Genomic DNA, 12,677 nt, shown 5'->3' with positions numbered 1-12,677 from the left:
TCATAGCCAAAATTCTCCAGTCCAGGCAACATTCTTGTAAATCTCCTCTGCACCCTTTCCAGTGCAATCACATCTTTCCTGTAATGCGGTGACCAGACTTGCACACAGTACTCTAGCTGTGGCCTAACCAGTGTTTTACACAGTTCAAGCATAACCTGCTAGCTCTTATATTCCATGCATTGACTTATAAAGACAAGTATTCCATATGCCTTCTCAACTACCCTATCTACCTGGCCTGCTACCTTCAGGGATCTGTGGACCTGCACTCCAAGGTCCCTTTGTTCCTCTACACTTCTCAGTGTCCTACCATTTAATGTGTATTCTCTTGCCTTGTTAGACCTCCCCAAATGCATAACCTCACGCTTATCTGGATTGAATTCCATTTGCCTCTGTTCCGCCCACCTGATCAGTACATTGATATCTTCCTGTAATCCGCAGCTTTTTTCTTCGTCAACCACACAGCTGATTTTAGTGTCATCTGCAAACTTCTTAATCATACACACAACATTCAACTCTAGATTATTGATATATATACCACAAAAAGCAAGGGGCCCAGCACTGAGCCACTAGATGTAGCTTTCCAGTCACAAAAACACCCATCAACCATTACCCTTTGTTTCCTACCCCTGAGCCAATTTTGCATCCAACTTGCCGCTTTGCCCTGGATCCCATGGGCTTTTACTTTCGTGACCAGTCTGCCATGTGGGACCTTAGCAAAAGCCTTGCTAAAATCCATATACACTACATCATACACACTGTCCTCATCGACGCTTCTGGTTACCTTCTCTCAAAATTCAATCAAGTTGGACACAACCTTGTCTTAACAAATCCATGCTGACTGTCCTTGATTAATCCATGTCTTTCCAAATGACGATTTATTCTGTCCCTCAGGATTTTTTCCAATAATTTTTCCACCACTGAGGTTAGGCTGACTGGCCTGTAATTACTCGGTCTATCCCTTTCTCCCTTCTTAAACAAAGGTAGCACATTAGCAATCCTCCAGTCCTCTGGTACCACACCTCTAGCCAGAGAGGATTGGAAAATGATGGTCAGAGCATCTGCTATTTCTTCTTTTGCTTCTCTTAACAGCCTGGAATACATGTCATCTTGACCTGCGAATGTATCCTCTTTCAAAGCTGCTAAGCCCATTAATAGTTCTCCTCTCTGTTTATCTCATCTAATATTTCACACTCCTCCATCCCATTGCAAAGTCTGCATTACCCCTCTCTTGTGAAACCAGATGCAAAAGTATTCATTAAGAATCCTACCCACATAAGAACATAAGAAATAGGAACAGGAGTAGGCCATGCGGTCCTTCGAGCCTGCTCCGCCATTCAATAAGATCATGGACTCGGCTCCATTTCCCTGCCTGCTCCCCATAACTCTCTTATCCTCTCATCATTTAAGAAACTGTCTATTTCTGTCTTAAATTTATTCAAATGTCCCAGCTTCCACAGCTCTCTGAGGCAGTGAATTCCACAGATTTACAACCCTCAAGAAATTTCTCCTCATCTCTGTTTAAATGTTCGAAGATTATGCCCTCTAGTTCTAGTCTCCCCCATCAGTGGAAACATCCTCTCTGCACCCACCTTATCAAGCCCCCTCATCATCTTATACATTTCGATAAAATCACCTCATTCTTCTGAATTCCAGTGAGTAGAGGCCCAACCTACTCAACCTTTCCTCATAAGTCAACTCATCTCCGGAGTCAACCTAGTGAACCTTCTCTGAACTGCCTCCAAATCCTTTTGTAAATATGGAAACCAAAACTGCACGCAGTATTCCAGGTGTGGCCTCACCAATACCCTGTATAACTGTAGCAAGACTTCCCTGCTTTTATAATTCAACCCCCTTGCAATAAAGGCCAAGATACCATTGGCCTTCCTGATCACTTGCTGTACCTGCATACTATCCTTTTGTGTTTCATGCACAAGTATCCCCAGGTTCTGCTATACTGCAGCACTTTGCAATCTTTCTCCATTTAAACAATAACTTACTCTTTGATTTTTTTTTCTGCCAAAGTGCATGACCTCACACTTTCCCACATTATACTCCACATCTGCCAAATTTTTGCCCACTCACTTAGCCTGTCTATGTCCTTTTGCAGATTTTTTGTGTCCTCCTCACAGATTGCTTTTCCTCCCATCTTTGTATCACCAGCAAACTTGGCTACGTTACACTCAGTCCCTTCTTCAAAGTCGTTAATATAGATTGTAAATAGTTGGGATCCCAGCACTGATCCCTGCGGCACCCCACTAGTTACTGGTTGCCAACCTGAGAATGAACCATTTATCCCGACTCTCTGTTTTCTGTTAGTTAGCCAATCCTCTATCCATGCTAATATATTACCCACAACCCCGTGAACTTTTATCTTGTGCAGTAACCTTTTATGTGGCACCTTGTCAAATGCCTTCTGGAAGTCCAAATACACCACATCCACTGGTTCCCCTTTTGCCTCCACACAGATTTCCTTTATGTTCTCTAATAGACCCCACTCTTTCTCTAGTTATCCTCTTGCTCTTAATGTAATTATAAAACATCTTTGGGTTTTCCCTGATTTTACTTGCCAACATTCTTTCATGCTTTCTCTTTGCTTTCTTTATCTTTTTTAATTGCACCCCTGCACTACTTATACTCTAGAGTCTCTGCAGTATTGAGTTCTCAGAATCTGTCATAAGCTTCTCTTTTTTGTTTATCTCTAGATTTGTTAGGACCACCCTTACATCCCTTCTCACAGCTGCAATTGTTTCTTTAATACTGCGACCATTCCCTCCCCCCCCCCCCCCCACCCCCCCGCCATCTTTTTTTACGCCCCTTGCTATTCTGTCTGAAAACCCTGTAACCAGGAATGTTGAGCTGCGATACCTGTCCTCCTTTCAGCCATATCTCAGTTAAGGCTATAATATTGTACTGCCAAGTGTCTGTCTGTGCTCTCAGCTCATCTGCCTTAGTCCCTATACTCCTTGTATTGAAGTATATACCATTTAGTGGTGCCAAACTCTCTTGTCTATTTTCCAGCCCTTGCTTCCTCTGTCTTCCAAATTCACTTTCTACTTTTCTGCTGCCAATTCCAGCATTGCTTCTTTCCCCACTGAATCTATTCTGGTACAAAGGAGATTTACGAGGATGTTGCCGGGAGTGGAGAATCTTGGCTATGAGGACAGATTGGATAGTCTGGGTTTGTTTTCCTTGGAACAGAGGAGGCTGAGGGGAGACCTGATTTAGGTGTATAAAATTATGAGGGACCTAGATATAATGGATAGAAAGGGCCTATTTCCCTTAGCAGTGGGATCTGTAACCAGAGGGCATAAATTTACAATAATTGGTACAAGGTTTAGAGGGGATTTGAGGGGAAATTTCTTCTCGCAGACGGCTGTGGGGGTCTGGAACTCACGGCCTGAAAGGGTGGTAGAAGCAGAAACCCTCACCACATTTAAAAAATACTTGGATATGCACCTGAAGTGCCGTAACCTGCAGGGTTACGCTGGAAAGTGGGATTAGGCTGGGTAGCCTCTTGTTGGTAGGCACAGACACGATGGGCTGATATGGCCTCCTTCCATGCTGTAAACTTCTATGATTCCCATCCCCCTGCCAAACTAGTGTAAGCACCTCCCCAACAGCACTAGCAAATGCTCCTGCGAGGATATTGGCCCCTGCTCTATTGAGGCTTGTACAGGTTCCACCTCCCCCAGAAACGGTTCCAATGCCTCAGGAATCTAAAGCCTTCCCACCTGCACCATCTCTCCAGCCACGCAATCATCATCTCTATCCTCCTATTTCTGTACTCACTTAACTCGTGGCACTGGGAGTAATCTGGAGATTACTCCCTATTGAGGGCCTGCTTTTTAATCTAGCTCCCTAAAGTCTGCCTGAAGGACCTCATCCCTCTTTCTGCCTATGTCATTGGTCCCGATATGGACCACGATCTCTAGCTGTTCACTCTCTCCCCCCAGAATGCCCTGCAGCAGATCGGTGGCATCCTTGACCCTGGCACCATGGAGGCAACATACCATCCTGGAGTCACGTCTACGGCCGCAGAAATGCCTGTCTCCTCCCCTGACTATAGAATCCCCTACCGCTATTGCTCTTCCATTCTTCTTCCTCCCCCCCTGTGCAGCTGAGCCACCCGTGGTGCTGTGGACTTGGCTCTGGCTGCACTCCCCAGAGGCACCACTGCCCTCACCAGTACTCAGAACAGAATACTGGTTGGAGAGCGAGATGGACTCAGGGGACTCCTGCACTAACTGCCTAGTCCTCCTCTTCTGTCTGGTACTCACCCACTCCCTCTCTGCCTGCACACTCTTAAGCTCTGGGGTGACCACCTCTAGAATCGTGCTATCCAGCGAAATTCTCAGTATCCCGGATGCACCGCAGTGACTCCAGCCGCTGTTCAAGCTCCGAAACTCGGAGCTCAAGTTGCTCAGTTGGAGACACCTCCTGCACATTTGGTCATCCAGGCTACACGAAGCGCCCAGGATTTCCCATATGCCACAGGACGTGCACCCCACGGGACTGATCTCACCTGCCATGGCTTTAGTTAATTGACTATAAACTAAACTATGAAATAAACTTAACACTTCAAGACAAAATAAAACACTCACCGCAAATCACCAATCAGCTCCTTCCCTTGTGCCTTCGTCACGCTTGGTTTCTGACGCCACTCCTGTATTTAGTTACTATTGGCTTCCACCTGCTTGCTGTCGCCATTCCAGTCCATGCTGTCTCTAGGCCTCCCGCTCAATTTATACTCTGCCTCTCCGCTTGCTGCTCCGGTCTGTGCTGTCTCTAGGCCTCCCGCTCAATTTATACTCCGTCTCTCCGCTCGCTGCTCCAGTCTGTGCTGTCTCTAGGCCTCCCGCTCAATTTATACTCCGTCTCTCCGCTCGCTGCTCCGGACTGTGCTGTCTCTAGGCCTCCCGCTCAATTTATACTCCGCCTCTCCGCTCGCTGCCGCCGCTGCTCCAGTCAGCCCCTCTTCTCCGAATTCCCACTTTTTCCAAATTCCTAAATAAACCACTCTTTAAGTCCACTCCCTTTAAGACCACTCTCTGCAAACATGAACTGCTTTGCCACAAACCATTGATTCATTTAGCAGAAAAGTAGATAAATATTTGAAGCAGGGGAAGATATAGGGCTCGAGAGGGAGGTAAGTGGGATCAGTTTTGGATTACTTTAGCAGAACCAGCACAGATATAATGGTGAGAAACTTTTAAATGTCGGTGTTCAGAGAGATTTGGGTGTCCTTGTGCAAGAAACACAGAAAGCTAGCCTGCAGGTACAACAAGCGATAAGGAAGGCAAATGGCAATCCCTTTATTGCGAGGGGGTTGGAGTACAAGAGTAAGCAAGTCTTGCTATAATTGTACAGGGCCTTGGTGAGACCACACCCGGAGTACTGTGCACAGTTTTGGGCTCCTTGTGTAAGAAAGGGTTTACTTGCCTTGGAGACGGTGCAACGAATGTTCACTAGATTGATTCCTGGGATGAGAGATTGTGTAGAATGGGCCTATACTCTCTGGAGTTTAGAAGAATGAGAGGTGATCTCATTGAAACATATACAGTTCTGAAGGGGAGTGACAGGGTAGATGCTGAGAGGTTGTTTCTTCCAGCTGGAGTGTCTAGAACCAGGGGGCACAGTCTCAGGATAAGGGGTCGGCCATTTAAGTCACAGATGAGGAGGAATTTCTTCACTCAGAGGGTTGGGAATCTTTGGAATTCTCTGCCCCAGAGGGCTGTGGATGCGGAGTCTCTGAATATATTCAAGGTTGAGATGGACAGATTTTTGGAGTCATGGGGAATCAAGGGATATGGAGATGAGGCGGAAAAGTGGAGTTGAGGTTGATGATCAGACTTGATCTTATTGAATGGCGGAGCAGGCTCAAGGGGCCATAGGGCCGACTACTGGTCATGTTTCTTATGTTCTTATAATGGCCTAAATCGCAGCCTTTTGTGCTGTAACCATCTGATTCTGAGTTTCCAACTTGGGTGGAATCTGTGTATCTCCAGATAGTGATGGACTGACTTTTTATTTTGCAGTGTCTGGGAGATGTGAGGTGAGGTTGGCTGGGACCTAGACTGAACTATCTGTGCATAGCCACGACTATTTCTACAACTTCAGGATGAATGGGGATATGCCTCATGTTCCTATCACCACACTTGCTGGGATTGCTAGCCTCACTGATTGTAAGTACTGTATATTTTATTGTTTACCATTCTATTTGAGGCTCCTGTTGCAGTTCTATAGTTTGAATATCATGTATTTGAGGAATGATTGGAATTGATGTTGCATGGCAGTTTCAATTACAAAAATCTTTAGTGCCTGTTTTAAATACGTGCATCAAAATTTAATGCCAATTAATGTTCTTGTGTGGGACCTCACAGTATGCAGATTATTACAGTCATAGATTTTATACTTTTTTTGCTCAACTTCTTTTATTCCTGCTTTCTGTTGGTGCAATATGTGATTAATTAAACATTCAGCATCATGGAAGACCCAATTTTGAAATATCTGGCCATTAATTGGGTACTTGGTTAATATAATACAAACACATTCTTCGCTCGTTGGTAGCCATGTGTTGAAATGACTTCCATTGTATGATGGCCGGGGTCTCATGGTGTTCTGTTTTGGTTTATCATTAAATATGGGTGATGCAGCCGTTCATCAGTATAGATTTGGAGAGTACAGGTCACGGTTGGTGAATGTCATTAGGTGGTAAATCATTCTGCACAAACAAAACTCTATGCACTTGCTTGAGCCCACTTTATTCTTTGACAGATTACATAGAATATAAGAGCGGGGGGTGGTTATGCTTGAACTGTATAAAACGCTGGTATAAGGGGTGTAGCAGTTGTGTGATGCGAACTGGTGGAGCCTGGTGCTTTCCCCCATTGTTCATAGGTTTATATGTAACCTTCAGGGCTGCTGACCAAGGACCGTGCGGCTCTTTGTTGGCCGATGCAGACACGATGGGCCGAAATGGCCTCCTTCTGCGCTGTAAATTTCTATGTTTCTATGGTTAGGCCACAGCTGGAGTACTGTGTGCACTTCTGGTCACCGCATTATAGGAAAGACGTGATTGCACTGGAGAGGGTACAGAGGAGATTTACAAGGATGTTGCCGGGACGGGAGAATCTCAGCTACGAGGACAGATTGGATAGACTGGGTTTGTTTTCCGTGAAACAGAGGAGGCTGAGGGGAGACCTGATTGAAGTGTATAAAATCATGAGGGGTCTGGTTAAAGTGGATAGTAAGGGCCTATTTCCCTTAGCAGAGGGGTCAACAACCAAGGGGCATAAGTTTAAAGTAATTGGTAGAAGGTTTAGAGGGGATTGGAGGGGAATTTTTTTGACGCAGAGGGTGGTGGGGGTCTGGAACTCACTGCCTGAAAGGTTAGTAGAGACAGAAACCCTCACCACATTTAAAAAGTACTTGGATGTGCACTTAGTGCCATAACCTGTAGGGCTACGGACCTAGAGCTGGAAAGTGGGATTAGGCTGGAAAGCCTCTTGTTGACCGGCGCGGACACAGTCGGCTGAAGCGGCCTCCTTTCGTGCTGTAAACTTCTATGGTTCTGTAATTCTCCACATGCTGTTGGAGTACATTTACGCCAGGCCACTTTGCTGAAAATCATTTCAACATATTTTGTGATGTCACAAAGTCTGACATGTTCCAGTTCCTGCACAATATATAAGAATTGTCTCCCCCTCGAGCATCAGCTCATCTCCCCAGCACTAGTGATAAACATTTGTTCTTGCATGCATTTCACACTTAGTGGCAGATGTTTTTCGGATGAGACCCTAAACCCTAGGTTAAACCCTAAGGCTCCGTCAGCTCTCTCAGGTGGATGTAAAAGATCCCATGGAACTATTTCGAAGAAGAGCAGAAGAGTCATCCCCAGTGTCCTGGCCAATATTTATCCCTCAATTAACATAACAAAAACAGATTATCTGGTCATTATCACATTGCTGTTTGTGGGAGCTTGATGTGCACAAATTGGCTGCCGCATTTCCCACATTACAATAGTGACTGCACTCCTAAAGTACAGCATTGGCTGTAAAGCGCATTGAGACATTGATGGTTGTGAAAGGTGCTATAGAAATACAAGTCTTTCTTTCTGGTTGACATGGCAACTTGAATCATAGAAGGGTTACAGCACGGAAGGAGGTAATTTTGGCCAGTCGGGTCCATGCCGGCTCTCTGCAAGAGCACCTCAGCTAGTCATAGAACCATAGAAATTTACAGCACAGAAGGAGGCCATTTTGGCCCATTGTGTGCATGCCAGCCAACCAAGAGCTATCCAACCTAATCCCACTTTCCAGCTCTTGGTCCGTAGCCCTGCAGGTTACAGCACTTTAAGTGCACATCCAAGTATTTTTTAAATGTGGTGAGGGTTTCGGGCAGTGAGTTCCAGACCCCCCACCACCCTGTGGGTGAAGAAATTTCCTCTCGTATCTCCTCTAAACCTCTCCCCAATTATTTTAAATCTATGTACCCTGGTTGTTGACCCCTCTGCCAAGGGAAACAGGTGCATCCTATCCACTCGATCCAGGCCCCTCATAATTTTATGCCCTCAATCAGGTCTCCCCTCAACCTCCTCTGTTCCCAAGAAAACAGGCCCAGCAGTTCCAATCTTTCCTCATAGCCAAAATTCTCCAATCCAGGCAACATTCTTGTAAATCTCCTCTGGATCCTTTCCCGTGCAATCACAACTTTCCTGCAATATGGTGACCAGAACTGCACATAGTACTCCAGCTGTGGCCAAACCAGTGTTTTACACAGTTCAAGCATAACCCGCTTGATCTTGTATTCCATGCTTTGACTAATAAAGGCAAATATTCCATATGCCTTCTTAATCACCTTATCTACCTGGCCTGCTACCTTCAGGGATCTGTGGATATACACTCCAAGGTCCCTTTGTTCCTCTACATTTTTCAGTATCGAACTATTTAATGTGTATTCCCGTGCCTTGTTAGCCCTCCCCAAATGCATTACCTCACACTTATCTGGATTGAATTCCATTTGCCACTGTTCTGCCCACCTGACCAGTACATTGATATGTTCCTGCAGTCTACAGCTTTCTTATTCATTATCAACCACACAGCCTATTTTAGTATCATCTACAAACTTCTTAATCATACCCCCCAACATTCAAGTCCAAGCCATTGATATGTTGATGTATACCATCCCCCTGCCCCTTCACCGGAGCCCTGCAAATATTTTTCTTTCAGGTACTTACCCAACTCCCTTTTGAAAGCCACGATTGGGTCTGCCTCCACCACACTTTCAGGCTGTGCATTCCAGATCCTAACCACTTGCTGCGAAAAAAAGTTTTCCCTCATGTCACCTTTGGTTCTACCGTCAGCTTAAATCTGTGTCCTCTGGTACTTGACCCGTCTGAAATGAGAAAACAGTTTCTCTCTCTACTCAGTCCCGATCCCTCATGATTTTGAACACTTCTATCAAATCTCCTCAATCCTCTCTGCTCTAAGGAGAACAACCCCAGCTTCTCCAGTCTATGCATGTAACTGAAGTCCCTCATCCCTGATCCCTGGCATCATTCTCAAAAATCTTATTTAAGTTCAGGACACTGGTTTGAGATCTAGCTTTCTCACCTTCAAACTGAATTTGAAATTTTACTATGTTATGATCACTCTTCCCAAGAGGATCCTTCACTACAAGATCAATAATTAATCCAGACTCGTTTCACATTACCAGATCTAAAGGTTTTCTCCCTGGTTAATTCCACAACTTATTGTTCCAAGAAACCATCCTGCATACACACTATGAACTCTTCCTCAAGGTTACCATTGCCAATTTGATTTGTCCAATCAATATGCAGATTAAAATCTCCCATGATTATTGCTGTACCTTTCTTACAAGCCTCCATTATTTCTTGATTTATACTCTCTCTCAGAATGGCTACTGTTTGGGGGCCTGTAGACCACTTGCACCAGTGGCTTCTTTCCTTTATTACTTCTTATCTCCACCCAAACTGATTCTACACCTTGATCTTCTGAGCCAATATCATTTCTTACTACTGCACTGATCTCATCCTTTATTAAGAGGTACCCCACTTCCTTTTCCTTTCTGCCTATCCTTACAAATTGTCAAAAATCCCTGAATATTTAGGCCCCAGCCTTAAAAATCACCTTGCAACCATGTCTCTGTAATGGCAATCAGATCATAATTGATTTCTATTTCTACCGTAAACTTTGTTTTATGTGTATACGCTCTGTCCCTACTTGTCACACTGGTTATCATTACCCCTATTGCTACCCTGCACTTTTGCCTTCTCCTTTAGAAACATAGAAATTTACAGTGCAGAAGGAGGCCATTTCTGCCTATTGTGTCCGCGCTCGTCAACAAAGCCACACACGGCCCTCGGTCAGCAGCCCTGAAGGTTACATATAAACCTATGGACAAGTAAAGAGCATCCGGCCCAACCAGTCCGCCCCACACAACTGCGATACCCCATGTATCATAACATTTTACACTCCAACCTATCCAGAGCCATGTGATCTCCTGGGAGAGGCAAAAAAAAGATTAAAAACCCAGGCCAATTGAAGAAAAGCATCTGAGACCCATCCAGACGATTGAAACTAGTCCAGGAGATCACCCTGGCTGTTTTCGGTTCCCTGCTGTACTTACCGTTATATCTGCACCAGCCAGCAAGCGGTTATCCAGTCTAATCCCACTTACCAGCTCTAGGTCCGTAACTCTGCAGGTTATGGCACTTAAGTGCCCATCCAAGCACCTTTTAAATGTGATGAGGGTTTCTGCCTCTACCACCTTTCCAGGCAGTGAGTTACAGACCCCCACAACCCTCTGCGTGAAGAAGCTTCCCCTCAAATCCTCTCTAAACCTTCCACCAACTACCTTAAACCTATGCCCCTCATAATTGATCCCATCATCAAGGGAAATAGACCCTTGCTATCTACTATATCCAGGCCCCTCAAAATGTTGTACACCACAATGAGGTCGTCTCTGAGCCTATCCAATCTGTACTCATAGTTAAGATTCTCCATTCCAGGCAGCATCCTAGTAAATCTCCTCTGTACCGTCTCCATGTCCTTCCTATAATATGGCGACCAGAACTGCATGCAGTACTCCAGCTGTGGCCTAACCAATGTATTTTACAATTTAAGCATAATCTCCTTGCACTTGTAGTCTATGCCTCGGCCAATAAAAGCAATCCTTCTGTATGCCTTCTTAACCACCTGGCCTGCTACTTTCAAGGATCTGTGGACAAGCACTCCAAGGTCCCTTTGTTCATCTACACTTCTAAGTGGCCTACCGTTTAATGTGTACACCCTTTCCTTATTAGCCCTCCCCAAGTGCATTACCTCACACTTCTCTGAACTAAGTTCCTTTTGCCACTGCTCTGCCCACCTGACCAGTAGATTGATATCCTCCTGTAGTCCATGACTTTCCTCGTCATTATCAACCACACAGCCAATTTTAGTGTCATCTGCAAACTTCCTAATCATACCCCCTATATTCAAATCTAGATCATTGATGTATACCACAAAAAGCAAGGGACCCAGTATTGAGCCCTGCGGAACTCCACTGGAAACATCCTTCCAGTCACACAAACATCCATCAACCATTACCCTTTGCTTCCTGCCTCCAAGCCAATTTTGGATGCAACTTGCCATTTTGTCCTGGATCACACGGGACCAGTCTGCCATATGGGACCTTAATCAAAAGTTTTACTAAAGTCCACAAATACTACATCATATGCACTGCCCTCATCGACCCTCCTGGTTGCCTCCTCGAAAAATTAAATCAGGTTAGTCAAACGCGATCTTCCCTTAACAAACCCGTGCTGACTGCCCCTGATTAATCCTCGCTTTTCTGTCCTTCAGGATTATGTCCAATAATGTTCCCACCATTGAGGTTAGGCTGACCGGCCTGTAATTACTCGGCCTATCCCTTTCTCCCTTCTTAAACAAGGGTAGCACATTAGCAGTCCTCCGGCACGGAATCCAAAGAGGACTTTTTAAATTTCTGCTCGCTGAATCACTTCCCCCACTATTTAGTTTAAAGCCCTATCTACAGCCCTAGTTATTCGATTTGCCAGGACACTGATCCCAGCCTGATTCAAGTGAAGTCCGTCCCAATGGAACAGCTCCAGTACTGGTGCCAGTGCCCCGTGAATTGAAACCCATTCCTCCCATATCAATCTTTGAGCCACGCGTTCATCTCTCTGCACCTGTTTACCCTATGCCAATTTGCTCGTGGCTCAGGTAGTAATCTAGAGATTATTACTCTTGTGGTTCTGCTTTTTAATTTAGTCCCTAGCTGCTCATACTCCCTCAGCAGAACCTCTTTCTTCATTCTACCTAAGTTGTTGGTACTTACGTGGACCACGGCAACTGGATCTCCCCCCTCCTACTCCAAGTTCCTCTCTAGCTCTGGCACCGGGCAGGCAACATAGCCTTTGGGACTCACGCGCTCGGCTGCAGAGAACAGTATCTATCCCCATAATACTGTCCCCTACCACTACAACATTTCGTTATCTTCCCCCAACTTGAATGGCCCCCTGTACCACGGTGCTGTGGTCAGTTTTGCTCATCCTCCCTGCAGTCCTTGCGCTTGTCCACACAGGGAGCAAGAAACTCGAACCTGTTCGACAAGAGCAAGGCCTTAAATAACTAAGGACAGAAAAAGTCCAACTG

At 45.3% G+C, this 12,677-nt stretch overlaps 1 protein-coding gene across 1 annotated transcript in view; it reads left to right on the top strand.

Moving 5' to 3' along the window:
* nipblb (NIPBL cohesin loading factor b) overlaps positions 1-12,677 on the top strand; it is a gene marked incomplete at its 3' end in the record, with an annotated part of 524,975 nt that overhangs the window by 110,526 nt on the left and 401,772 nt on the right. Inside the window, exon 2 of the mRNA XM_070871482.1 lies at positions 6,036-6,182. Coding sequence (XP_070727583.1) covers positions 6,119-6,182 — 64 coding nt within the window. The remainder of the gene's footprint in view (positions 1-6,035; positions 6,183-12,677) is intronic.

This window comes from Pristiophorus japonicus, unplaced genomic scaffold (genome assembly GCF_044704955.1).
Source record: "Pristiophorus japonicus isolate sPriJap1 unplaced genomic scaffold, sPriJap1.hap1 HAP1_SCAFFOLD_253, whole genome shotgun sequence".
Classification (NCBI taxonomy): domain Eukaryota; kingdom Metazoa; phylum Chordata; class Chondrichthyes; family Pristiophoridae; genus Pristiophorus; species Pristiophorus japonicus.
The sequence above is the reverse complement of the archived record's forward strand: the minus strand, read 5'-3'. Positions and strand labels throughout refer to the sequence as shown.